This window comes from Chlorocebus sabaeus, chromosome 5 (assembly GCF_047675955.1).
Source record: "Chlorocebus sabaeus isolate Y175 chromosome 5, mChlSab1.0.hap1, whole genome shotgun sequence".
NCBI classification, from domain to species: Eukaryota; Metazoa; Chordata; class Mammalia; order Primates; family Cercopithecidae; genus Chlorocebus; species Chlorocebus sabaeus.
Window position 1 is genome coordinate 1,054,147 of NC_132908.1, and position 27,490 is coordinate 1,081,636.

General features: G+C 63.7%; 1 protein-coding gene across 1 annotated transcript; it reads right to left on the bottom strand.

Annotated features, from left to right (window-relative positions):
* Positions 1-11,548: 11,548 nt before the first annotated feature.
* Positions 11,549-15,928, bottom strand: C1QTNF8 (C1q and TNF related 8). Its single transcript, XM_037990071.2, has 3 exons — positions 14,214-15,928; positions 12,792-12,995; positions 11,549-12,129 (listed from the first exon to the last, which is right to left on the bottom strand). Exons 2-3 carry the CDS (start codon positions 12,982-12,984, stop codon positions 11,579-11,581), a joined length of 744 nt encoding a protein of 247 aa, XP_037845999.2. The 5' UTR covers positions 12,985-12,995; positions 14,214-15,928; the 3' UTR covers positions 11,549-11,578.
* Between the last annotated feature and the right edge of the window lie 11,562 nt (positions 15,929-27,490).

Below are 27,490 nucleotides of genomic sequence, written 5' to 3' on the forward strand. Positions count from 1 at the left end.
GAACGCAGCCAGCACAGACCAGAGCGAGTGGAGCCTGGGGTCCCCCGAGGCCCGACACAGGGCCCAGCCCCCAGCCCCAGCCCCGCTGAGCCAGACCAGGCCGGGCTGGGAGCAGCCAAACGCCCAGCAGGAAGCGGGAGGCGTGGAATTAGTGAAGAGGGTGAGAAATGACGGACGCTGCCTGGGGTCTTAGGCTGGAGCTGCCCCTCACGGCTTCTCAACAGCTCTGGGCGGGGCAGGGTGGGCTTCTGCAGGGGCTCCACAAAGCTCTGCCTCCTGAGTCACCAAAGAGGGGTACAACCAGGGTGCACTGGGGGAAACCGAGGCCCATTCACACCGCAACACTCCCCCCGACCTGCCTCTCCAGAGATTTGGGTGCCACGTTCATCGGCTCAGAAGGCTTTGGGGACTGAGCAGATGGCTCGGAAATCCCTGCCGAGATCAATTTCTCCAATTGATTTGATGCTGGGCGCTCTCCCCACAGGGCCGGCAGCCACACGGGGCTGACAGAGGCGCCAGAGCCCTCACTCCTGGGTAAAGATGCCCTTGATCCCCAGCCCGTTCGGCCCGGCCGCAAGCCTTGGGCCACCTGCTCCCCACCTCCTCCAGCCTGAAGCCCTCAGGACCCCAGTTCCTGTCCATCCCAGGACCCAGCCTCATAGCCCTGCTGAGCTCCCTGGTCTCGTCCCAGTCACACCCAGCTCACGTCTGTGCCTTCGGTCCCAGCCTCATCCCTGCCAGGTGCACACCCTCCCACAAACCAAACCTGCCGTGCACAGCCTCCTCTTCCCGGACCCCAGGACCCCGCTACGCTGACCCTCTGGGAACAGTGGACTCGTGATGGCGGCCCCACCGCTGGGCCTGGGACTTACCCTGACTGCCTGGGCTGGCTGAGCCCTGAACACGTGTCTCCATTGGACAAACACATCTGCAGGACACCAGCATGGGGCTGGGTCGAGGGATCAAGGTTGAGCTGGAACAGCATTCCAGGCAGAGGGAACAGCCTATGGGAAGGCTCAGAGGCAAAGGGGCACAGGGGGGTTAGCTGTGGTCAAGTCAGAGAGAGGAGCAGATTCAGGTCCCCCAAGTTCTGCCCCACGCTGCCCCAGGGAAGGACGCAGCTGCGCTCGCTCCAGCTTGAGAGAGGAGACTGGATGAGAGGCGGGAAGAGGCACACGCAGGGCGTGTGTGAAGGCTGTGAGTCGTCCAGTAGAACACATAGCGGCCTGGCCCAGGGCCGGGGCCCCAGGGGTGCTCACGAGGCAGAGGCAGCCCCTGGCCAGGCCCGGAGAAGGGAGCAGTGGCAACTGGCTGGTTCCAGCCTGGAGCACGTGGGAGGACAAGACCTCGGGGTCTGATGGCCTCAGTAGGCTGAGAGGGCTGAGATGTCTGGGGAGGTCCCAGGCAGCCCATGGACCAGGCTGGGCAGAGCCGGCGGGGAAGGAGACAAAGTCTGGATGCCCCCAGGGCACCAGCATGAAAGGCCCATTGGGGTCATGTGAGGGTCTGGAAGGAGCAGGGGCCCTGGGCCCGGACCTCCTCACCTGCTGGGGCAGTGGGGGCCTGTGGGTGACGGGGTCGCAGAGCCGAGACCCCTTACAGGCCACCCGAGAGCCCGGTCGGGGGCACGGCGCGGAGCAAACATCCTGGGCGGGGTGGCTTCCCGGCCTGTGCACATCACTGGGTTTTATTGGCTCTGGGCTCCAGCGACTCCAGTGACCTTGCTCAGGAAACATGCCCGGGGCAGGATGAGGCAGGCGGGAGGGATCTGTTTGCCTGGCAGAGTGGGTGTGGGGAAGGCGGGGCGAAGGTGAAGCGGCCCCCTCAGGCAGGGGGCGGTGTCGTTAGCCCCACAGTGAGGGAAACGGCTGCAGGCAGACCCTCGTCCCAGCCCACCCCCATCAGTAGGGGCGCCCTGGGGCAGGACGTGGGGGTCTGTGGAGGGACCTGGGAGGCCTCCTGGGAGGGAAGGGGGCAGAGGCGACTGCCAGCCATGGGGCCACCAGAAGCAGCCACTGGCCCAGGGCCCTGGGGAAGCTGTTTCCTCCCACCAGACGAGATCCCGAGAGTGAGTGGGGTGGGGATGGGGAGTGGGACCAGCCATGGGATCTCGGGGAGGCTGGCTGGGGGAAGGCTGCCCCTAGGACAGACCCCTCTGCCCATCCAAGGCCAGGTATTAGCAGCATGAGCAACCCCGTGGGTGCAGGAGACGCTGGCGCTGGCCACACTGCCCCACGGAGACCTGCAGCCACCTTGGCTCTGCACTCCTGTGGGTAACAGGAGCTGCCCAGGACCCCTGGCAGGCTGTTAGGTGGAGTCAACCTCCTGGGTTCATTCTCCTCTGGCCCCACCCCGTCTTGGCCACAGCAGCCCCTGCCTCTGGCTACGTCTCCCTCCTTACTCTTAACCCCACATTCACTTCCAGCCCCATTTTATCCCAAACACCAATCTATTCATGTTCCTCTGCTGCTCAGGGGCCCTCTGTGGTTCCCACTCCTCACCCCATGCTTCCCAGCGCCCTGTCCCTGTCCTGGGAAACAGGCATCATCACATAGTGTGGCTTGAGGAGGGCTCACGCGGACACCATCGGGGCCAGGTGCAGTGGTTCACGCCTATAGTCCCAGCAACTGCTGAGGCTGAGGCAGGCAGACAGCTTGAGCTCAGGGGTTTGAGGCCAGCCTGGGCAACATAGTAAGATGCCATCTCTACACAATCTACAAAAATTAGCTAGTGGTGGAGGTGCATGCCTGTCATCTCAGGTACTGCCTGAGGCAGGAGGATTGCCTGAGCCTGGGAGGCGGAGGCTTCAGTGAGCTCTGATGGTGCCACTGCACTGCAGCAAGACCCTGTCTCAAAGAAAAAAAAGGCCCTTTGTGAAGTGAGGGGGTGCAGTGCCCCGGCTGACACCTTGCCTTTATCAGCCTCAAGGTGCAAGGTTTGGGGCACGGTCATCAGAACCCGGAGATGAAATGGCTGGGAGAGGAGAAGTTACCTGTGGAGCAGAGACAGGGCCTGCTGTGCTCCCCGGTTCTCCCTCCCGGGGCCTGGTGGGCTCCCCGGTTCTCCCTCCTGGGGCCCGCTGGACTCCCCAGTGGCCAAACGCAGCTGGAAGCTGTTGGCTTCTGTTTATAGTGGTTGGCAACTCACATAGAGGAGTAGGAAGGGCGAGATGGGGCCGTCGAACAGGAGACACTGGCCCATCCACCTGAGTCCCTGTTCTGAGGTTCATTGCACCAGAGAGGGTGGCCGGAGAGTGAGGGGATGTCCAGGAGCTGCCTTTGTACTGGTCGGAGCTCCTGCCTCTCACCCCACTCTGGTGCCCAGGTCCTGCCTGTGGGTGCCTCCCTCTATGGGGGCTTGGAGCTTCAGGAAGGCAGTGCTGGCCAAGCCTGTGCCCTCAGACACCTGGCCTCTCCCTCTTAACTCTGCCTCCAGGAACCACGGTGGGGGCAGTTCCCTAGAGCGAGTCAGGGATTCCATGGCTGCCGGTGCAGTGGGGAGAGGTTCACAGGAGAGGGAGGTCTGGCTGCTGTTCCTGTCCACCTCGCTATGGCTTTGCCCAGCTCTCTGTACCCTGGGTCTGCCTTCTGTGGTCCCCTGCCAGGCCCTGTCCATGTGTTTCCTGAGGGACATGGACCAGGCAGCTTGAAGATACCTGTGAGCCACACGAGAATATCTAGACACTGGCACTCGTGATGGTGTGAATCCATGATGATTTTTCATTCCTTCCTGTATCTTCCAAATTCTCTATTTCCTCTCAAGTTTTCCTCCTCCATCTGTGCAAGACCCTTGCAGGGCAGGAAGGCTGTCCTTTGCCGTCCTTGGGACAGCCCTTCCTAGGGTCCCATGTTTTAATTTCAGGATTGACACAAAGCAGAAAATTTTACCTTCATGAAGTCCAACCTATCGTGTATCTCTCTGGAAAATTCTTCCGCTTTTTATCAGTGGGAGGTTTTTCCCCATTCACAGACTCGCCAAATATCCCCACGTATTCTTTTAATGTTTTGGTAAAATACGCATAACAGAATTTTACCACCATAGCCATTTTTGTGTGTGGTCCTGTGGCATTAAGGACAGTTACATTGTGGGGCAACCGTCATCCCCGTTCATCTCCAGAACTCTCTTCAGAATCACAGACTGAAACTCTGTCCTCATTAAATGACTCCCTGTTCCCACCCGCCAGCCCCGGCACCCCCCCTTCTACCTTCTGTCTCTGTGAATTTGAGTCCTCTAGGTGCCTCATGCGAGTGGAATGAGACAGCATTTGTCCTTTTGTGACTGATTTATTCCACTCAGGGCACTGTCTCTGAGGCTCACCCACGGAACACGTGCCAGAATTTCCTTCCTGTTTGAGGCTGACCCCGTCCCCTTGCATGAATGGACCACATTTGGTTTTTCCATTTGTCATCAGTGGACACCTGGGCTGTGTCCACAGTCTGAGTCCACTCCTGCTGCTGTCATAGAATACCCCACCTCTTAGTGCTGTCACAGTGACCATCAGCCTTAGCACAGGAGTTTTGGGGACACATTCTGACCACAGCACCTACCTTCTGGCTACGGTGAGTAATGCTGCTGTGAACATGGATGTACATCCCACAGTCCCACATAGGTTTTGTTGGTGGTGGTTGTGTGAGTGTGTGTGTGCGTGTGTGTGGCAGGATCTTGCTCTGTTGCCCAGGCTGGAGTGCAATGGCGCAATCTTGGCTCACTGCAACCTCTGCCTCCCGAGTTCAAGTGATTCTTCTGCCTCAGCCTCCCAAGTAGCTGGGATTACAGGCTCCCACCGCCACACCTGGCTAATTTTTGTATTTTTGGTAGAGACACGGTTTCGCCATGTTGGCCAGGCTGGTCTTGAACTCCTGACCTCAGGTGATCTGCCCGCCTCAGCCTCTGAAAATGCTGGGACTATGGGCGTGAGCCACCGCACCTGGCCTCCCCCACATCCTAATACCATCACAGTGACCATCAGGTTCAGCACAGGAATTCTGGGGGCACGTTCTGACCACAGCAGCTACCTTCTGGCTACAGTAATTCTCTTGTGAACGTGGGAGTACATCCCACAGCCCCACATGGCTTTTGGTGGTGGTTTTGTGTGTGTGCATGGGTGGGGGACAGAGTCTCGCTCTGTCACCCAGGCTGGAGTGCAGTGGCGTGATCTCAGCTCACGGCAACCTCTGCCTCTTGTGCTCAGGCAATTCTCCTGCCTCAAAGGTTGTAAGCCCCAGTAGCTGGGATTACAGGTGCCCACCACCACACCACAGCTAATTTTTGTAATTTTAGTAGAGACGGGGTTTCACTATGTTGGCCAGGCTGGTCTCGAACTCCTGATCTCAAGTGATCCACCTGCCTTGGTCTCCCAAAGTGCTGGGATGACAGGCGTGAGCCACCGTGTCCAGCTGGTCCCACATGTTTCTAAACATTGTGTGGCTGAAAATTCTTTCATTCAACTGAAATTTGTTTTATCACATTACATGAATTTTTTTTCTTTTTTTGAGACAGAGTTTTGCTCTTGTTGCCTAGGCTGGAGTGCAATGGTGCAATCTCGGCTCACCGCAACGTCTGCCTCCCGGGTTCAGGCAATTTTCCTGTCTCGGCCTCCTAAGTAGCTGGAATTAGAGACATGCGCCACCACGCCCGGCTAATTTTGTATTTTTATAGTAGAGACGGGGTTTCTCCAAGTTGGTCAGGCTGGTCTCGAACTCCCGACTTCAGGTGATCGGCCTGCCTCAGTCTCACAAAGTGCTGGGATTACAGGCGACATGAATGTCAAATGAAAAATACCCCTCCTTGTGGCTGCCTCTGCCTTCCTGGTCTGTTTCCTGGTATATGAGGTGCCCTCTTGTTCTTCAGGGGTGAGGAGCTCTGGCAGTCCCGTCTGCTTGGTGGCCACTGTGTTATGGTATCGAACAGGGAAAGTGTCCACCCAACACTGAGCTGAGTTTAAATTCTTTAGAATTCTATCCATTCTTCCAGGTTCTCGTCAACATTGCTTTCACAAAATTTTAAAAAATGGAATTTGGGCCAGCGTGGTGGCTCATGCCTACAATCCCAGCACTTTGGGAGGCCGAGGCTGGAGGATCAGTTGAGCCCAGGAGTTTAAGACCAGCTTGGGCAACATGGTGAAACCCCATCCCTACCAAAAAAAAAAAATTAAAAATTAGTCGAGTGTGGTGGCACGCGCCTGCAGTCCCAGCGACTTGAGAGGCTGGGGTGGGAGGACAGCTTGAGCCCGGGAGTTCAAAGCTACAATGAGTGACTGCGTCACCACACATCACCCTGGGTGACAGAACAAGACATTGTCTCAAAAAAAAAAAAAGGAATTTTTACAGAAATGTTCATAGTAGCATTATCTATAATCCATAATAGCCAAAAAGTAGAAATGACCCAGGTGTCCATCAACCAACAATGGATAAACAAATGTGGTCCATTCACAGGACAGAATATTACTTGTGTGATTCCATTTCCATGAAAAGCCCACAACAGGGCCGTTCACAGACACAGAGAGGAACAGTGGCTGCCAGGGGGTGGACGGGGGAGTGGGGAATGACTGCTGAGGGGTGGACATTTCTTTCGGGGGGACGGAACCATCTGGGAACCAGACAGAGGTGACGGCTGACTGTGTAGTGCCATGCAACTGTTCACTCTCAAATGCTCAATTCTATGTAGTATGAATTTCACCTAAACATTTAAAATTGGATTTTTACTGGAATTCCACTAAACGGATAAAGTCACATGGGATAAGCTGCTTCCCAGCCCAGTGCTCAGCCGGAATGTCACAGGGATGTCCCCGCAGAAAGCCGTGCTCCCCAGTCCCTTCCTGTGTGGTTGACTCATGATCAAAGCTGGCGCGGGCCAACCACGGGGGTGCCCGGTCTCTGGCCTCTACCAAGCGTCCCTCTTTCTGCTCCCACCCGGCGCTGGCAGCGTCCCTCAGGCGATTTTCACAGACAGAGAATCGTGACTTATCTTGTCTCACTTTCAGTTCTCAGTCATTGTTTTTTAAACAAATAAGCCTGGAAGGTCGGCGGGATGCAGGTCCTGCTGTCTGAGGCTCTCGCGGGCGTCTCCCCACCCCGGCTCTCCCAGAACCCGGATCGCCACTGGCGTTCATTAGACACCCCCGCCAGCTTCCAAGAGACCTGGCACCCCTGCCCGCCTGACCCTTGCTCTGGCTTCTTAACGTCAGCGGCTGCAACTGCCCACAGGCCATGGCGACGCCTGTGCTGGGAGGTCCAGCCTGTCCCTCGGAACGGGTGGCTGGCCTCGGGCCTGCTGTGGTCACATCCAGGTTCTTGGCTGGATCTGGTGACACGCACCTTCTGGGCTCCCTGGTGCAGGGCCCAGTGTCTTCCCGAGACTCTCTTCCTCAGGACCACCTGCCACCGCGGCAGCACAGGTTCTCTGGAATCACAGAGGCTGGAGACCCCGGGGCAGCTGGGCCAGGGCCAGGGAAGGGAATGGTTGTCTGGGATTCTGGAGGGCTTCCCCAGCGCAGAACAGGCAGCCTGCAGAGTAGATGTCCTCCCCGGCCCGGGGGTGGTCCGGACCCCTGGCTCCCATCTCCCAGCCAGCCCTGCTCTCTCACCGGGGCCAGGAACCTTTGCATGGCCAGCCAGGACCCCAACCCCCAGCAGCCCATACCCCCCACCTCTGGTTCTTCAAGCACCTGCCACACTTGACCCCAACAGGCTCCTCCTGGGGATCCCCCCAAGCAGGAATCCCTGGAGCTGTGCAGTCAACACCCAGGGCTCGGCCCCAGTCCTCCGGGACACCCAGGACTCGGCCCCAGTCCTCCTGGGTCTGGACACCCAGGGCTCGGCCCCAGTCCTCCGAGATACCCAGGGCTCGGCCCCAGTCCTCCGGGACACCCAGGGCTCGGCCCCAGTCCTCCCCGGTCTGGACACCCAGGGCTCGGCCCCAGTCCTCCGGGACACCCAGGGCTCGGCCCCAGTCCTCCGGGACACCCACGGCTCGGCCCCAGTCCTCCCGGGTCTGGACACCCAGGGCTCGGCTCTGGGCAGTACCCACTTTGGACCTGCAAGCCCAGGGCCCCTGACAGCTGCTCCGGGGTCCCTGACAGAGGTCTTTGCACCCCCGCTGCTGCACAGGACCTGAGGCCACAGGCAGAGCTGGCAGGGACACGGGCTCTGTGTGGGGTGGGTGGGACGTGGCTGCAGCCCGGCTCTGCCCGCGTGGCACTGGGTGTCCTCACTTCGGAAGGGGCTGAGTGAGCACAAGGCTCCACCGGCTCCCCAGAGTGCTGACCAGGCGCCCTGCTGCTGCAGCCAGGACCTGGCTGTGGGCTTCTCTCCTGGCCCCTCAGCAAATGGGGTAGGGCTGGGGGTGTCCAGGTCGGGGTGGGAGGCCTGGGGTCTGCCAATCTTCCCTCAGCCCGCCCCTTCCTGTTCGGGCGCCTTTATCTCTAAGGCAGAAGCCTCTGTGCCAAGGCCCCATGAGTGCCTGGAGATGGCTCCGACCCCTGCCGGTTGCCAGGCGCCCTGGGTGTGTCCTGCTATTCCAGCCAGGAGGGGACTCAGGCTTGGGGCCAAAGTGCAGCCTAAGGCACCGCCCACCTCAGTGTGGGGCAGAGGAGAGGGAAGGTTCCCAGGCCAGCCCTAGCGCCAGTGCCCCCCCCGTCTAGCAGGGCCAGAGTTCACCAGCCCCGGCCACTGGCCCCAGCGCCCCCGTCCGTGGTTGTCACCACACCCAGGAGCCCTGCTACCACCCCCCACAGACACACAAGGTGGGACTTGAGTACGGGGCCACATGGGGGTGCTGCGGGGCAGCCTGGCCCCAGCGACAGCCTCAGGGGAAAAGGTGGATGCCGGGGGACTGGGGAGGCAGCAAGGCTTGGGCAGTGGGCGGGTGGCGCGGCCAGGACAGAGCCCATCTCCCTGCAGAGGGGCCATGTGTGCACAGCAAATGGGGGTCCCCGTAGATGACCCTCCTCCTGTCCTGTGCTGTTGAGGGCCACGCTTGGTCCCCCGCCTGCCTGGGGAGTGGCTCCCAGCACACACACACGTGGGTTCTGCAGACTCTGGCCGGGCCTCAGCGCATCACCTCCCAAGGGCAGGGCACCCTCTGTCCCAGGACAGGAGTGAGGCGAGGTGGAGAGGCGGGCGCCAGCTGGGGCTCCCAGGGTCCCCACAGGCAGACATCTGTCTATAAGGAGAGGATGGCATTTCCCGAGGGTGGGCCTGGAAGTTCCAGAGTCTTCACACAAAAACGGCGGCTGTGGTGGGAGATGGCCCCGACCCCCATCTCCTGCCACCCTCGCCCCTCCTCCCCCGGTTCCTCCACCCGACCCCCACTGCTGGTTGCCCCAGGCCTGGTCCAGTGGCGGGTAGTGGGGACGACTGAGCAGTCTCAGGCTGGGGCCCTGTGGCGACAGGGAGGGTCACTGTTCCCGGCTGCTTCCTCCCAGCCAGTGTGTGCTGCCAGATGGACAGACAAGGTCCCCCTGCCCTAGGGGCTGCAGCCCCTGCCCTCCTACCTCTCTCCTCAGCTGGCCCCACCCTGCAGGGTGCACCCTGATGTGGGGGACTGTTCCCTCACAGACGCTCCCGGGGCAGGCTGTGGACCTAGCTGCTCAGAAATTGGTCAGGACTAGTGGGGGCCCCTATGGGGAGGGCGTGTCGGCAGGGCAGTTCCTGAAGAGGGGGACGGGCGAGCTGGGCACTCCGTGGGTCTGGACGTCCCAGGGTGGACAAGGATCAAGGGGCCGTGGGGGCACCTGGGACCCTGCATCTGTTCCAGACCCCCACGAGCCCACTCTTGGTGCCTCTGTGGGGGCTCTCCTGCCCCCACCCGGGGATGCTTTGTGGACGGCCTTGTGAGGGTTCCAGGCAGCATGGCTGAGGCCGGTGACTCCTGATGCTGTGGCTGCCAGGGCCCAGTGGCCACGCCGCCACAGACAGCATACCGAGGAGGAGGAGGCAGTGGGTGGGCGGCCAGGCTAGAGGGGCTAGGAAGAGGGGGAGGGAGGCCCAGGCCGGGTTGAGGTGGTTCCAGAGACAAGTGAGCACGTGGCCGGGAGGGCTTCCGGGAGTGGCCACAGCTGTTCCAGCTGGTGAGGGTAACAGAGGCTTCCAGTGACCATAGCTGGGCCAGACCCTTGCCTGGAGGTACCGACGCACCCACACTCCCAAACAGGGCCCTCTCTGCCCCCACAACTGCAGCCAGGCCATGTGGACCCGACTTTCATCCCTGTCTAAGCATGAGGCGACTCCGTGGGGGTCTGAAGTTCCCCCCGGCTCTGGTGCCCATCAGGGTCCAATCTTTCTCCAGCCCCCACCCATTCAGACAGATTGGGGACCCGTGAGCCCCCAAAACTGGCACCCCCGCGCTCAGCCACGTGTTTCTTGCCAAGGACAAGCCTCTGCCAGGCCAGCCCCACCCGCCCGGCCACTGTGAGTGCTGGGTGCCCCTAACACTGCCAGGAAGTTACCGTCTTCCTTCGACTCTTTTGGCCTCCCCCGGGTCCCGCTACACCTGTCAGGTGCTTGGCAAATACCCAAAGTCGAATGAATATCGCCACAGCAGGGGTGCCTGGCACAGCTTTTATAAGCAGAATGGCCCCTCGGCCGTGAGGACAAGTACCTGGGTGAGCAACCAGGCTCCCAACATCCCATGTGGAGGCACCCGGCTAGCTCTACCACCCGGCCCCACCCACGGCACACTCAGCACCGCAGGCCTCCATCCACGTGGCTTCCTGTGTGCCAGCCCCTGTGAGGGCAGGTGCGGGTCAGACTTGCTCCCACCACACCCAGCACTCCACATAGCCCAGTCCCTGCACACAGTCGGCGCTCAACCAATCACTGCACACAGTCGGCGCTCAACCAATCCCTGCACACAGTCAGCGCTCAACCAATCCCTGCACACAGTCGACGCTCAACCAATCCCTGCACACAGTCGACGCTCAACCAATCCCTGCACACAGTGGGCACTCAACCAATCCCTGCACACAGGGCGCAACCAATCCCTGCACACAGTGGGCGCTCAACCAATCCCTGCACACAGTGGGCGCTCAACCAATCCCTGCACACAGTCGGCACTCAATCACTGCACACAGTCGGCGCTCAACCAATCCCTGCACACAGTCGGCACTCAGTCACTCTGCACACAGTTGGGGCTCAACCAATCACTGCACACAGCGCTCAATCACTGCACACAGTCGGCGCTCAACCAATCACTGCACACAGTCGGCGCTCAACCAATCCCTGCACACAGTCGCCACTCAACCAATCCCTGCACACAGTCGGCGCTCAACCAATCCCTGCACACAGTCGGCGCTCAACCAATCCCTGCACACAGTCGGCACTCAGTCACTGCACACAGTTGGGGCTCAACCAATCACTGCACACAGTCGGCGCTCAATCACTGCACACAGTCGGCGCTCAACCAATCACTGCACACAGTCGGCGCTCAATCAATCCCTGCACACAGTAGGCGCTCAACCAATCCCTGCACACAGTGGGCGCTCAACCAATCCCTGCACACAGTCGGCGCTGAAGCTCTGCTGCCCCCCCACCCCCCCAGCACTCAGGCTGCGGGGCTCAGCTGCGGGCCCCTCACCCGGCTACAGCTCGGCGGCCGGCTTGACCAGGTGGCCACTGAAGGTGATGTAGAGGTCTCCGCGCTCGCCGTAGACGGCGTTGTCCTGCTCGCGCTGGAACATGCGCACCCAGACGGCGTCGCCCGCGGCCAGAGGCAGCATCAGGCTCTGGGCCTGCATGACGCTGCGCTCGCTGGGCTGCGCGTAGAGCACGGCCGCGGGCCGCCGGTTCAGCATGATGTGCAGGTAGGTCTCCTTGTAGTTCCAGGTGTGCACGTTGAGGCTGAGGAAGTAGACGCCGGGCACCGTGCAGAGGAAGCGACCCGCGGCCAGGTCGAAGGCGCCGTCCAGGTTCACCAGCTCCGTGTCGAAGGGCACCGCCTGGAAGTCGTCGGAGCTGTGCAGGCCCTCGCGCCGGCCCACGGAGAAGGCCGCGTAGGCGCGCTGGCACGGGGCTCCCGGCGGCCCCACCTGCCCCTTCTGGCCTTTCCGGCCCTGCAGGCCCCGGGCGCCCGGCGGTCCCTCCTTCCCGCTCTTGCCGGCACGACCTCGGACGCCGGCCTCGCCCTTCTCACCTGCGGGGAACAAGCGGAAGCCGCGGGTCGGGCCGGGCTGGGCAGGCCTCCCCGATTCCAGGCACCCGGGCTGGGGCTCAAGGGTCACTGTAAGGACACAGTCTTTGCAAGTGACGGCCCCTGTCCCAGCCTCCGTGTCCACTTCTGTAAGATGGGGTGAAGCCATTCTCCAAAGGTGTGGCTGGACCAAGGCCTGTGACAAGGCCGTCCCCACTGAGAGGGTGGGACATGGTGGTCAGGGCCAGCTACGGTCTGGGTTGGGTGTTAAAGAATGAGAAGGCCGGGAAGTTCCTACCCAAGTCTAACCTTAGTATGGCCTGCTGTCCAGCCTTCGGGACAGCGCAGCCTTGTCAAGAGGTCTCAGAGCAAGCGGGCCGCCCAGTCTCCCTTCCCAAGGGGCTGCTACTTTGGGGATCTCAGGAACCCTGGTCCCTCCCCAGGGTCCTCGCACCCCACTTTGGATCGTGGGCCCCTTCCCAAGCCAGGCTTCTTCCTGCTTGAGGGGGGAGCCCAGGGGTCCCTGGGCAGGGAGTGCTGCCAGGACAGAGAGTGGGGCTCAGCCTCCCCTCCCGCCCTCCTCCCGAGCCCCAGGTCCCCTCCCACTCCCTGTGGACTTTTGGGTCCTGGTGGGGGAACATGCAGGCAGCACCCACGGGCCTCACCTTTGAGGATTTCAATGTCTATGGTGGGCCGCACTCGAGGCAGGCTCCTCCACGGGTCCCCGTCACTCACCCGGGCATAGGGTCCGGGGGGCCAGGCCGGGCGGCAGCAGTGCACACAGGGCCTCCTGGGCAGCCCAGGCCAGGCCCCTGCGGGCAACAGCAGTGCCAGGAGCAGCAGGGTGGGAGCTGCCATCTCGGCCAGGGCTGGGGGAGAAGGAAGAGGGGAAGGACTTAGAAGGAGGTGCCCCAGCTGGAGCCCCCAGACCCTGCGGCAGCCCAGCCCCACCCTGCCCCCATTGGGAATACAGCCAGTGGAGGCGGGAGCTTCTGTGTGGACACAGACGGTCCTGGCCCAGTGGGTGAGGCCAAGGCCGGGGCTCAGGGGCTGCTGCACTCTGGGCTGCAGCAGGCCTCCTGCACACCTGGAGTCGGGGAGTCCTGGTCCCTAAAGCTGGGGCCCCCACACCCAGCAGATGGAAAAGAAGCCATTACGGGACACAGAGGTCTCTGAGACAGCCCTCTAAACTCAGGAGCGGGTGGCCACCCAAGGCCCCACCCTCTGACTGGGCAGAGCCCTGGGGCATGGCGGCTGGCCTGCTCCAGGGAAAGGCCCCCCAAAGCTGGCCTGGAGCGGGGGTCCCTGCACAGTGCACGGAGGCACAGTCTCAGCCGGGCCCAGAGAGCCTCTCGTCCAGAGCCCTCAGGGCAGGGCCTGCAGGGGCCTTGGGAGACCACCCCTCTGCCTCCCCCAGACTAGGGAAGGATGGTCCTACCTTGGTGCTGAGGGGGAGCCAGAGCCAGCTTGGGTCCCCATGAGCAAGGTGGACCCCCCTCCCGACTCTACCAGCAGCTGCCTCAACAAGCCGGTCTCAGTTTTGCCCCCTGCCAGGTGGGCCTTGCCTACCCCACTCCCCTCACAGCCACATCTGGAGGCTTGGCCAGGAGTATCTTCTGCTAGGGGAGGTGCACCAGGTCAGGGTCCTCAATCTTCCCTGAAGATGGGCTCTGCTGGACAAAGATCTAGGCTGCCTCCTTCAGGAAGCCCTCTGGGATTGCAGCACAGGGCAAGGTCCTTCCTCTTGCAGTGGGCCATTCCAGGTGGGTGGAAAGTCTCTGGGTGTTGAGACCCCCTCTGCCTGCCTCCCTGCAAGCTCAGCAGACCCTGACTCACCCCCTGGCCCCACTGGACACCACAAGACCCCCTGGACTCCTCCAGCGGAGGGAGCCTGGCAGGAGTGGGTGTGTCCACGGACGGAGGCCTGCAGGAGCCCCCACAGAGTTCCCGGTCGTCCCAGCCCCTGGCCCTGCCTGGCAGACAATCGGGGCTGGATCCCGCTCCGCTGGGATTCAGGGGGAGCCCAGCTCGCCCAGGGCGGCTGTGAAGACCCCCACGACCACCCCAGGCCCCGCGCCCCCTGTTACCGTCTCAGGGATTCAGGGATGCTCCCTGCCTGGTCGGCCATCTGCGTTACTGTCCCGGCAACCCAGCCGTCAAAGAGCCCTTTCATGCCCGCCCGGGCGCCTGTGGCTTCCTCTGGGCCGTCCAAGACCAACAGGCTGAGAGGCCAGCTCCGCCGCGCTCCGGACAGGGTGCTGGCAGGGCCCCACGTCCACTGTGAAGCCTGCGTCGCGGCCCCAGGGTCCTCCCGCCGGCCTCATGCCCATGAGTGGGGCTGGGGCCCGGCATCTTGGCCGGCTGGGTCGTGGGATGGTGCCGTGGGCACGCGGCTCTCCTCCATCAGGAAACCAAGCTTGCTGCCCGCCTGGGGTGCGGCGCCCTGAGGAGAAGCAGGGAGGTGGAAGCTGCGGTTGGGCGGGCCTGGCAAGGGGGCTGTGGGCCAAGGCCAGTTTTTGGGCCCAGACCAAGGCCTCCATGCTGCACGGGGCCCTCCTGGCCACCAGGCCCCCGGTGACACACAGCCCTCATCCTGCTGGCGGGCAGGCCAGGCTGGACGGAGCCCAGGAGCGCAGTCTGCCCAGGCTCCGTGGGGTCTCTTCAGTCCCTCATGACACCCCTGGGGAGGCCCCGCACCAGCCCTGCCTCTCGGCAGATAAGGACTGGGCCGGACCACTTGCGGGAATGACTCCTAGGCCTCAGCGGGCGGGGGCTCCATTCTCTACAGGCCCCAGGCCAAGCCACACAGCGCCCTGGCCGCGTCCTGCTCCGACCCTGGGCCTCTGGACACAGACACGCGGCCATTCCCCACGGGTCCTCCCTCCACAAGCTGGTCCCTGTTGCAGGAGGCGCTGGATGTGGTGGGAGAATTGTGACAGCCTTGCCCGAAAGCAGACTGCAGGCGGGGAGACGCCCCGAGCTGGCTCAGCCCCCTTGGCAGATTCGTGTGCGGCCTGGGGTCCCGCTCTCCCCGCAGCCCCTCAGCTTGGCCTGACCCTCAGCACCCCCATGCTAAAGACGAAGGAGGAAAGGAGGACAGGAGGCGAGGGGAGACCAAGGGGTCCCCCCCGTGGGGGTTCGTGTGCCAGGCTCCGGGCAGCAGGGGCTGGGGAGGGCTGTGGTGGGGGCTGCACCAACCGTGGCCAGTTCCAGGCGCCCCCTCCAGCTGGGCCTGGGCGGTGACAGCTCACCCTTGGCAGCGGCACCCACCAGGCCCAGCAGCCCCCCCTGGGGACAGCCATCTTCACCCTGTTGGCTGTGGCGGCACAGATGGGGTGTGAAGACCTGAGACCCTGTGACTATGGCGCCTGCAGCCCACGGAGCCAGCTCTGCATAGCTGTGACCTGGGTGGCGAGAACACAGCTCTGCAGGTGCGTCCCAGTGGGACAGAGCGGGGCTCCTGGGGCTGGTGGAGAAAGATGGGCAGATGCCAACACTCCACTGCAGCCTGGGTCTGAGCTTAGCCTCCACTCACGTGAAATGGGCACCCGTGGAGCTCAGAAGTGTCCAGAGCATCCCTGAGGCCCAGACACAGAGAACCTGAGTCCCCTCCCTGTGCCCTTCAGTGCCCCCCGACACCAGCAGAACTGCCCCCCAAAAACAGATGGGTGTTCCTGACAGTCCCCCTTGTTGGGGGCAGGTCCTGGAGCCTCCTCAAGCACAGGGCGGGGTGGAAGGAGGTTGAGGGGTGGGTGAACAGCCCGGGAAGGGTGCCTTGGGGTCCTTCAGGTTCGGGTGGCCTGGGATGACCCGGCCTGGGGAGAGTCCGTCTGGGCAGGCGGCTGGCGGGGCCGATGCCTGAACCACTGTGGCACAGAAGCTGGAGGCCGGGCCTGAGTGGGGTGGGCAGGGAGCGCGGAGGGTGACTCAGTGGGGCAGGACAGCACGTCTCCTGGACAGAAATAGCCCTGGCCAGGCACGACCGCGGCATTGCCGTGGCGACGGGGGAGCGGCTGCCGCTGGGCACCCTGGGGCCCGCCCCCCACAGACACCCAGCAGTGTCCCAGGCGGGTCCCAGGAGGGCCGCCCCCTCTCCGTGCTGCAGGGCGCTTGTGCCAGTGAGGTGCAGGTGGGGGTGCCAGGGGAGGGGTCTCAACAAGACCCCCGACTCCACCCCCCCCCAGCCTTCAGCTCCCTGCTGTGCAGACTGGGGGCTCCTGGATGCAGGCGCTCACTTGGCCCCCGAGGGGGTGGCCAGTCTTTCTAAAGGAAGGCGTTTGGGGTGCACCCAGAAAACGGAGAGGGCTCCATCCATGGGGTTCAGGATTTTACTGTTAGACTGCGAAAGTCTGGGGCTCCTTTTTCAGCACAAAGTGGGCGGCCCCTGCGTGCCCCAGTCCGGTAGTCTGCAGTCTCCCTGCGCGTGTGGGAGTGGGGAGGTCAGGAAATTGGGGGCGGGGGTGTTGGCCCCTCTCCAGCCCGGGAGTCGCGCCCATCTTCAGGCTGCAGTCATCAGCCTGGCCCTGGCGTGGGAGCACAGTGGGCGCAGGCGCAGGGACCCCTGGGCTGTCTCCCCAGCTGTAAAGTGCACGTGAGGCCCAAAGTTGGAACCTGCCTCGTGCTCAGAACAGCACCTGGCTCTGTGTTCCCAGCCTGGTGCCACCAGCCGGCCTCGGAGACTCCTTCCAGGCCCCTCCCCCTCCCCCGGCCCTCGGCTCCCCATAAGCCACCCCCTCCCAGAGGGGACAGGGGGGCCTCAGCCTGACGAGGACCTGACAGGCCTGAGTGCTGCCTGGGCCTGGGTGATAATGAGGCCTGAGTGCAGGGGCCGGCGTGGAGGGACCATTATCTCCCAAGCCTCTTAATGGCCACTGGCCGAGAATGCGTGACGAGCCGCCACGTGGGAGGCGACAGCAGCCAGCAGCTCCCTGTGGGGCTGGAGTGGGCACGGCACAGGGACCTTACACCCACGGAGGCTGGCACCGGGTCTGAGCTCCACCCAGAGCCCTGGATGCAGGATGGGGCAGTGCCCGGCCACCCCTCCCGCAGCAGGCATGGGGCTCTGCAGCCGCCGCTCACCCACACCCTCCCCTCCCTGGCCGTGGTGTCCCAGGCGGCAGGGAGTGAAGCCCCTACCCAGGCTCAGGGGCCTTTGAGTTCACCAGCTTCTGCCTGGCTCCAGGCCCCCGTGCCAGGGGGACTGCAGAGAGGCGGTTCCTTGTCCCCCCCCGGGGGGTCACCGCCCCAGACCGTCTGGTGCCCTTGAGCAGCTTTGAGGGGCTGTGTGCACAGGACATGAGCTGCCTGCAGCCCCCCGGGTGAGGCTCCACGCCAGGTCCTCTTCTCTCTCCTGGCTGCGAAGACCCCATGGCAACAGCACCCGAGTGAATTTTAATGGCCCCAAAGAATGAGAGCCGGCCCCGGTTGTCGCCGTGGTGACCGGCAGCTCCTAACAAACGGCATGGCTTCCACGGTGACAGGAAGTGACATTTTCTCTGGAACAGCCTGTGCTGGAGAGAAGGTTCTGGAAGCTTCTGGGCCCACCTTTCAGGGTCAGGATCTGCCCCTCTGGGAGGGGCCAGTTGGGCAGAGGAATTGAGGAATTCCTCAATTCCTCAGTGGAAGGGGCACAGAGAAAGCCCCTTCCTGTGTGTCCCTCCACTGGCGCACATGCGCTGTGCAGAAAGCTAACATGCTCTTTATTTGGGAGACGGGACAGAAAATGCAGGATGTCGCCTGCACCATGCCAGCCGCTTACTGGCCTCCAGGCAGCTGCAGGACGGTGGGGTAGCGGCGCAGTAGCTGTGCACGCCTGGCGGCCGACGTAGAGGCTGCTGGTCTTGACGGTGATGTCTTTCTCCAGGCTCCTGCATGTGCTCCAGGTTGCCCAGCGACTGCTCCGCTTCTAGAAGCTTCTCCAGCAGCGCCATCAGGGACGTGTGCAGCCCCTCCACCTCGTTCCCAGCCTGGGGGTGCGGGGTACGGGCGGGGCTACAGAGGGGAGAAGCAGGCACCTTCCAGTCTGGGAGGGACAGGACCCAAGACTCCCAGGCTGAGACCGCGGCAGCAGGAGGTCCTGGCAAGACCCCATGAAGGACTCTAAGGGAAGTCCACCAAAAAGAGCCCCTGGTCTGTGATTTTCCACAGCGTCTGCAGGCAGCACAGTGCCCATGGGCCTACACCTGGGGCAAGTAGGGTGGCAGTGTCCCCACGCCCCAGCGTGTGGGCCAGGCCAGGCCAGCGCTGTTCTCCTGCACCAGCTCGGTCACTGGAACCCCAGCCAGAGGCACCTGGCCCCTGGGGCTGTGTCCAGAGGCCGGTCCTGTCCAGGGCCCAGAGGAGGTGCAGATGAAGGGGTGTTGTGCATGGCCACCCAGCCCTCCCGGGGCACCCAGCGGGGTTTGGAGAGTCAGCACAGCCCCAAGCTCCGGCCCAAGAGTCCCCACCCCCACGACCCCAACCCTGCTCAAGGACTCAGGGGACTCAGGCAGCCGAGGCCACACTGAGACCCCAGAGTCAGAGCCCTGTGACTGGGCCAGGATGGCTGGGGACAACCACCGGGGGCGGCCCATGCTCCCTAAACCTCCTCCTGCCCCATCCTCCCCCACACCCCACGCCCGGCTGCTCCGTTGGGGTGGAACACCAGCTGGCCACGCCCAATGTCACCTGGTTTCATGTCCTTGGAAGGGGAGCCCAGAGAGGTGGGGCCTCTGCTTCTGGGGTCCCTCGGGGTGGGCGGCCAGGGGATGGGAGGTGCTGGGGGCCCAGGCCAGGTCGTGAGGGGGCAGAGTGGCAGCCGGCCTCAGGGGTCTGGGAGTTTAGGGTGCCCCACCTGGAGCAAGTGATGCTGCACCTGGTGCCGCACGACCTCTAGGTGAAGCCGCAGGCCCAGACACTGTCCGCCCAGGTCCTCCTGCCAGAACTTGGCCGGGCCTGGGACAAGGAGGCACTGCAACAGCTCCTGGCCCTTGGCACCCCCAGGTCTCGCACCCCTGCGCCCCGCCCTCGCCCTGTGCCCCTTACAGACCCACGCCCCCCTGCACCTTCCTTGACCCTGTGGCCCCCGTGGCCCTTTGCCCTCCATGGCCCCCCCGTCGCCCACCCTCGCGCCCCCATGCCCTGCCTCCCTGTGGTATCCAAATCCCCCTCGGTCCCCACGCTCCAGCCGCCCCCAGCGCCCCGCCTGCCCCCAACCCCCTCCCCCAGCCTCCACCGCACCCCAGGCCCCTCCACCCAGTCCCCCACCTCCCTCCACAGACCCCACCAGCACTCACCATCCCCCAGACACCCTCCCCCAGCCCCTGCCTCCCCCTGCAGACCCTCCTAGGCCCCGCCTTCCCCCCCAGGCCCCCTCCCCGAGCACTCACCGTCCCCCAGACCCCTCCCCCAGCCCCTGTCGCCCCCTACAGACCCTCCCAGGCTCCGCCTCCCCCCAGGGCCCCCTTCCCGGCCCCCTCCCTGGCCCCGAATTGGCGGCGCTGTCGTGGGCGGTGGACGCTCGCCCTCTGCCGGCTGCGCGTGGAAATGCGGTCTCGCCGTTGCCTGGGGCTGAGCCCGCCCCGTCCCGTCCTGCTCGGGCCGCCCCGCGGGTGAGCTGGGTGCGCGCTGGGGTCTGGCTCGCTTGCCCATCCCCGAGCAGACAGCTGCACGGGTGGCCTCGGGGTCCATGGCCTCCAGCTGGGCCGGGAGAAGCCGTTTCGCAGAGCACGCCCGGTGGGTAAGGTGCGACCACAGGCAGGACTGGGGCGGGGTAGGCAGGTGGGGCCCCCTCTCCTGGGAGGCTGTGGAGGGGGACCCGCCCCTCCTGCTCAGGCTGCGAGCGCGCAGAGTTCCTCCATGCTGCAGCCCCCAACTTGTCCGACCAGCCCCGCCTTCCAGTCTCCTTGTGCAGGTTTCGCCTGGGGTTGGGGGGCAGTGCTGTGGCCCCCTCCCCACCGCAGGCTGGACCCGAGTGCCTACTTCAGGAGGCAGCTCCGAGCCAGTCCTGGGAGGCCCCTGTTAGCAGAGCCCAGACCGAGCCAGTCCCGGGAGGCTCCTGTTAGCAGAGCCCAGACCGAGCCAGTCCCGGGAGGCCCCTGTTAGCAGAGCCCAGAAGTGCTGCCAGGCTAGGAGGCTGCAGGTCAGGCGCAGGGCTGGGCTCTAGCCCCTCAGACCCCCAGGCTGGGCTGGAACCTGTGCCACCCAGCTCTGCTCTCTGCTGTGACCTGGGCAGCCCCAGCTGTTGTCCATGTCCTGCCTCAGGGCCAGCCGTAGGTGAGGGTCAGGGGCCGTCCCCTGGGCAGCTCTCAGGTTGCAGGACCCTCTGGGGCAGCCTGAGCCCCACGCAAAGTCCCAGAGGACCCAAGCCTGAGGCCATTCCTGCTGGGACCCCTGCCGCTCTGTTCCTGGAACCAGTGCCCCAGAGCCGGGCCCCGCCTCCCTCCTCCTTCCGTGTCCCAGCCAGGGTCGCCCACGGTCCTGTGCTGTGGAGGCCGCCCGCATGGTCCCCCAACCCCTGGGCCAGGCTGCCTGGCAGAGTCTGGATGGGCAAGGAGTGCCCCGCACACCACGTGACCCCGTCCTGGGCCACGGGAGCCCCAGCCCGGGTGCGTTTCCCCCCACGGCCAGCAGAGTGCAGTGTTGGCCATGAGATGCCAGCAGCTCCTGGGCTCCACTTGGCGGGCCTGGCCCACCCTGTTCTGGGAACCCCCGGAACCCCAGGCCTGTCCTCCCCTGCACAGGCCCCTGGGCCCCTGCCCCCTCCACCTCCACCTCCACCTCCTCTCCCATCATCTCTCTGGCCACAGGAGCCCAGGCTCTTCCTGGGCCACGTCCCTCCCAGGCCATCTCCCTCTGGCACCCCCACCCCATGACCCCACTGTGCCCCCGCCATCCCCTCCCCCACCCCATGCCCCCACGGTGCACCTGCCATGCCCTCCCCCACCCATGCCCCCACGGTGCCCTCGCCATGCCCTCCCCCACCCCATGCCCCCACGGTGCCCTCACCACGCCCTCCCTGCCCCATGCCCCCACAGTGCCCCTGCTGCCCCCTCCCCCACCCATGCCCCCACGGTGCCCTCCCCACCGCATGCCCCCACTGTTCCCCTGTCGTACCCTCCCCAGCCCCATGCCGCCACTGTGCCCCCACCATGCCCTCCCTGGCTGATTGAGCCCTTACCCCTGGCCCTGACTGCACACTCTGGGGCACACGGGAGGCTCCTCGTGAAAGGTGGGCTTTGGGGACAGCAGCTCCAGGACTGCAGGCTGACCCAGAACCTGCGGCAGGTGGCCTGGGCCCCTCCTCACTGCCCTTCAAGGGTGGGAGGTCAGGAAACCTTCTGGGACTGATGTGGCCTGAGGACCGTCCTGGAGCCTCACTGTGACTCAGTTTCCCCAGATGAATGCAGGTTTGAGCCATATGGGGGGAGGGCGCCCGGCTCCATATTTTGTCTTGAACCTGCTTTCACTTGGCACCTCCCCATGGGCTGAGCCGAGCAGAGCTGCCTGTGTTTGTCCCCAACCTGCAGACCCGGGGAACTGGAAGGACCACCTGGGCCAAGGAAGCAAATTCTGGGCTCTGCGACCTCTTAGCCTCTGCCTCCCGGTGCCCTGGGGTGCAGCCGGGGCGCTGCGGCATTGAGCTCCCAGGCTGACAAGACACAGACACCTGTGACTGCAGTCGGCCCTGCAGGCTGACGGACAGGACTTGACGGAGTGCCTGTCTGAGATGGGGCGCTGGGCCCTTGACCCCTCCCCTGCAGCCACAGAGCCCGGCAGCCCTTGGCCGGTTCAGGGGTGAAGACACCCCATCAGAGCCGTCCGCCATGCCCACTGTGTAGCGGGGCAGGCAGCCCCTCCCAGACTGGTTCCCTATCTGGGAGTGGGGCAGCACCGGCCAGGGGGCACGGCCTGAGGGAAGGACAGAGAGTGGCCGAAGTCCCCCGCAGTCCCCCACTGCACCTCGTGGGCCTCTGCACACATCCCGTTGGACGGGTGCAGGGCTGGGGCCAGGACAGCCCCAGGAACAGGTGCCCCCATCTCAAGGCAGCCCAGAACACTCACCTCTCTGGTCTGCCAGCCAGAGAGTGGGGCCCTCTGCCTCACAGACCCCAGGGTCGGGGTGTCCATTAGAACACCTTGGTCGGGGCCCAGAGGTGGTGAGGGCAGGGCCAAGGCCACCTGGGCAGTCGCCAGTCCAGGAGGCAGGGGACGGCTGTGTGACCGGCATCCCTGTGACAGGGACGGTTGGGGCTGGACTGGGGGACGAGCTGGAGGCCACAGAAGACACCTTGGACACCTGGGTGGCCCCCAGGAGGCTTCTGAACCCCATCTTGATTGGCGAGGCAGTGACCCTGGCCCAGCCTGGGGCCTCAGGCTCCTCCCTGGAAATGGTGTGGCCACCCTGGGCCTTCCACACAGGGCTGGCGCAGCAGTCACCCTGGAATGGCTGTGACCCGCACCGCGTCCTGTCCCCCAGGACCCACGCCAGGCAGCATGAATAGGGTAGGCCTGGTGAGAAGCCCCTCCTGCTGTGTCTGGCCTCGCCCACCTCAGTGGCCTGAGGCCCCTTCCTCAGAGTGGCCAGTGGGGAGGGGGGCGCTCATCACTTCTGTGCAGCCTCGCCCCTCCAGCCATCGCCATGCACACCCCAAGCAGCCTAGACGAGCCAAGGTCACCGGGACGCCATGGGGGATGGGAGAGCAGAGACTCGGACCATCTGGCTTCTTCCGACCCCCCAGCCGCACCCCCTCGCTCGCTTCCATCTGGAATGACAGCTCAAGGAGCCCTCCCAGCCACTACACTGGGCCAATTATTTTTTAAATCCTGCTAAAACCCATCTGAAAAGCCTCAAAGACCGTGACTTTCAAAACATCAAAACATAGAAGTGGACCCCTGGCAATGTGAAGAGGGCAAGCACCACCTTCCTGGTGTCTTTGTTTTGAGACAGAGTCTCGCTCTGTCACCCAGGCTGGAGTGCAGTGGTGTGATCTCGGCTCACTGCAACCTCTACCTCCCAGGTTCAAGCAATTCTCTGATTCAGTCTCCTGAGTAGCTGAGATTACAGGCACCTGCCACCACACCTGCCTAATTCTTTTGTATTTTTACTAGAGACAGGGTTTCACCATCTTGGCCAGGTTGGTCTTGAACTTTTGACCTCCTGATCCACCCACTTTAACCTCGCAAAGTGCTGGGATGACAGGCACGAGCCACCGTGCCCAGCCGGTTCTGCTTTCTAGAAAAAACTTCGCAGTGTGCACTCCAGAGACGTAACCCATTCCCACACCTGAGTGGGCAACGCCAACCTTCGAACACAGCCCTAGGAAATGACTGCAAACGAAGGGGAAGCTTTTTAAATAGACGGAAAAAGGCATTTGCACCAAGCTACGTCGCAGTGAAATTATCACTGGAAAACAGTGGAAAGAGGCCAGGTGTCCCCCCACAGGTCAGGCACAGTCCCGGGGGGACTAGACCCCGACAGCGGAGTGGCCAACGGGAGACACGGCTTGTGCCAGGAGGTGGGATGCGTGGCCACCAGGCACTCTCGTTACACAGCAACGGGCTGAAGGCTGTGCATCCTGCAGGGAGTGAGCCCTCCAACCCTGGAGGAGTTCAAGCAGCTGCTTGTCAGGATGCAGGGAGAGGAGGGACGCTATCGCAGCTGATGCCCAAGAGAGCCAGAGGCTGCCGGCACCCAGCAGCAGAGAGGCCCGGCCTGGAATGGACCCCCAGAAGCTGGCCAGAGGCCTGGCAGTCAGAACGGCTCGGTCGTCCTGGGGAGGGAGCAGCACCAGCGGAGGCCCCGCCTGGGTCTTCATCAGAGACAGGGCCCGGCGCCCCGGACTGGGGGAATTCCTGGGACAGTGTCACCCCCGGCTGGCCCCAGGTGCCCACTGCCCACCCAGCCACAGGAGGAGCAGCTCAGGTCAGGGAGGCCAGGCTGGATGTGAAGAATGTGAACCCCTGCTGACCCCTGCCGTGAGCAGGTCAGGAGAGAACTCCCTCCCACGGGCCGTCCACGGACACCGGCGTCAGCCAGCAGGTCCTGAGCCACAAACCAGGCTGTCCTGGGTGGGAAAGAGGGTCTGTGCTTCCGGGTGGAGGCCGGTCCCAGGCTGCGGACTGAGCTGCATCCCCCAGATGCATCGGTTGCAGCCCTAACCCCAGTGTGAGGGGACTTGGAGGTGGGGCCTCGGGGGTGATGAGGGTTAGATGAGATCAGGAGGGAGGAGACGCAAACAGAATTGGCCGGACCTCGATCTTAGACCTGCAGCCTCTAGAACCTGCAGAGAACGCTGGAGCCGCCCAGGGTGTGATGCTCGTGACGTCTCCCCGAGCTGACCGGGACATCCGGCTCCACCGCACTAGCCTGTGCCTGGAGACCCCGGGGACGGGAGGAGGACGCCCCAGAGGTGCGTGTTGATGAGTGGGTCACACCAGGGTGGAGCCTCCTAGAAGGGCAGGGACGCACCACGCTTGGGGAATGGCCTAGGGGGGCCTCAGGAAGGGGGTCGGGGGTGGTGGAGCCTCAGCCAGCACCCCATGCCGTCCAGCCCTGCAGGCATGTACTATGCCTGGACCTGCCTTCTGATGGGGCCCTGTCGGGTCCCAGACCCCGTGCAAGCATCTCACTTTCCTGTCCATGCTACCGCTGGTGGCCGGGAGGCCATACGTCCCAGCCACAGCGGCAGATGCTCTCCAGGCCGGCTAGGGGACACCAGCCCTCACAGCAAGTGGGGAGCAGTGCACTGTTTCGGGGGCTCTGAAGCCCGACCTGGCTGACTTGAAGCGTCCAGGGCTCACCATCTCCCTCCTGGTTGAGGAGTATCTGGGAGAACCATCAAATCCCCGATGTATCAGCTTGGCTTTATCTGCAAAACTTCCTACCATTTCCCAGAGAACAAAATTAAAGAGAATTTAGCAGAGATTTGTCGTCTGCCAGAGCAGGGCCAGGGACAGGCTGATGTGGTAAAGGTGATGGACACATTCCCAGCCCCACTCCATCCCAGAGGCTCGGAGCCTGCAGCAAGGACGACTCCCAGGTGACTGGGTGCCAGGCGAGCGGCCCACAAGCCAGGGGTCCCCAGGCTCCAAGACGTGCCCCTCCCCTCATCACACAGATGAGGAGGCTAAAGCTCCAAGAGGCCAGGTGGTTTCTCCCTGATCCCCAGCAGCCAGCAGGTCTGCAGCACAGCCTCAAACCCAGACACCCCCGCAGGGGCTGTCACAGCTGTCCGAGGGCTGGTCACTCTCCCAGAGGCTGTGGCCGCATCTTCTGGGGACCCAGCCCCAGGACAAGGTGGAGGCAGCCCAGCGGGCCGACCCTCACTGAACCCCCGAGAAAATCCAGTGCCCAAGGCTGGAGTAGCCTCAGCCCCACTCACCACCCTCACCCCCATTCTACCACCCTCACCCCTACTCTACCACCCTCACTCCTACTCACCACCCCCACCCCACTCACCACCCTCACCCCTACTAACCACCCTCACCCCTACTCTACCACCCTCACCCCACTCACCACCCCCACTCCACTCACCACCCCCACTCCACTCACCATCCTCACCCCACTCACCACCCTCATCCCACTCACCACTCTCACCCCACTCACCACCTTCACCCCTACTCTACCACCCTCACCCCACTCACCACCCTCACCCCTACTAACCACCCTCACCCCACTCACCACCCCCACTTCACTCACCACCCCCACTCCACTCACCACCCTCACCCCACTCACCACCCTCACCCCTACTCTACCACCCTCACCCCTATTCTACCACCCTCACCCCACTCACCACCCTCACCCCTACTCTACCACCCTCACCCCTACTCTACCACCCTCACCCCACTCACCACCCCCACTTCACTCACCACCCCCACTCCACTCACCACCCCCACCCCACTCACCACCCCCACCCCACTCACCACCCTCACCCCTACTCTACCACCCTCACCCCTACTCTACCACCCTCACCCCACTCACCACCCCCACTTCACTCACCACCCCCACTCCACTCACCACCCTCACCCCACTCACCACCCCCACCCCACTCACCACCCCCACCCCACTCACCACCCTCACCCCTACTCACCACCCTCACCCCTACTCTACCACCCTCACCCCACTCACCACCCCCACTTCACTCACCACCCCCACTCCACTCACCACCCTCACCCCACTCACCACCCTCACCCCACTCACCACCCTTACCCCTATTCACCACCCTCAGCCCACTCACAACCCTCACCCCTACTCTACCACCCCCACTCACCACCCTCACCCCAACTCTACCACCCCCACCCCTACTCTACCACCGTTACCCGCACTCACCACCATCACCCCACTCACCACCCCCACCCCACTCACCACCCTCACCCCTACTCTACCATCCCCACCCTTACTCTACCACCACCCCCCCCACTCGCCACCCTCACCCCTACTCATCACCCTCACTCCACTCACCACCCTCACTCCACTCACCACCCTCACCCCTACTCACCACCCTCAGCCCACTCACAACCCTCACCCCTACTCTACCACCCCCACTCCACTCACCACCCCCACCCCTACTCTACCACCGTTACCGCACTCACCAGCCTTACCCCCACTCCACCAGCCTCACCCCCACTCACCAGCCTTACCCCACTCACCAGCCCTCCGGACACAGGGCCCCCAGCACCCCTTCCCCTGGGGAGCGGAAGGCCAAAGTGAGCGTCAGAGCCCAGTAGCTGCTGACCGGCGAGGGGAGGCGTGTCCCACGGGCCAGGCGAGGGCGAGATCCTGTCCCCGGAGGGGAGCCCCGACCTCCCTGATGAGCCTCCCGCAAGTTCAGTCCTGCATCCGCTGCCGCCCGGATTCTTGTGATGCTGATTTACGTACTTTACTCACATTTTCACACACAGTTCCGCCCGCCTCTCCTGTGGACGATGCATCCCGGTGAATCGAGGGGTCCCCACCCTCCCAGTCCCGCTGGGCCTGTTTGCTCTGCCCAGGCCTGAGCCATTGAGGGCAGGGGTGGGGGCTGCTTCCTGGGGTCCGCCCACACCTCGGCTTTACCAGCCGTGGATGGCCCCCAAGGACCCTGGGTGGGCCGTGGTGGCCGGTGGGTCTGTGTCCACCTCTGGTCCACCTCCGCTGCACACCCGGGACCTCAGGCCAGTCACCCACCATGCATGGGATGTGGTTTCTGACGGGAACAGAGACAGACAGGTCCCAGCACCACTGTCCCGCCCACCCCACACCCCGTCATCGGCACAGCCTCCAGAATCCCAGGATGGGGTGCCCATCACCCTGTCTCTCTTGGTGGCGGAGCTGAGGGAGCAATCGGGGAGAAGCAGGGACTCTAGCCCCCTGTGGAGCCCCACGGAGGTCCCGGGTACAGGGTGG

Excerpts from the sequence above, each read along its gene's own strand:
- C1QTNF8 (XM_037990071.2), bottom strand. The coding sequence starts at position 12,984 with ATGGCAGCTCCCACCCTGCTGCTCCTGGCACTGCTGTTGCCCGCAGGG. Across the intron at positions 12,130-12,791 it reads AGACATTGAAATCCTCAAAG|GTGAGAAGGGCGAGGCCGGC; the intron begins GTGAGGCCCGTG and ends TGTTCCCCGCAG.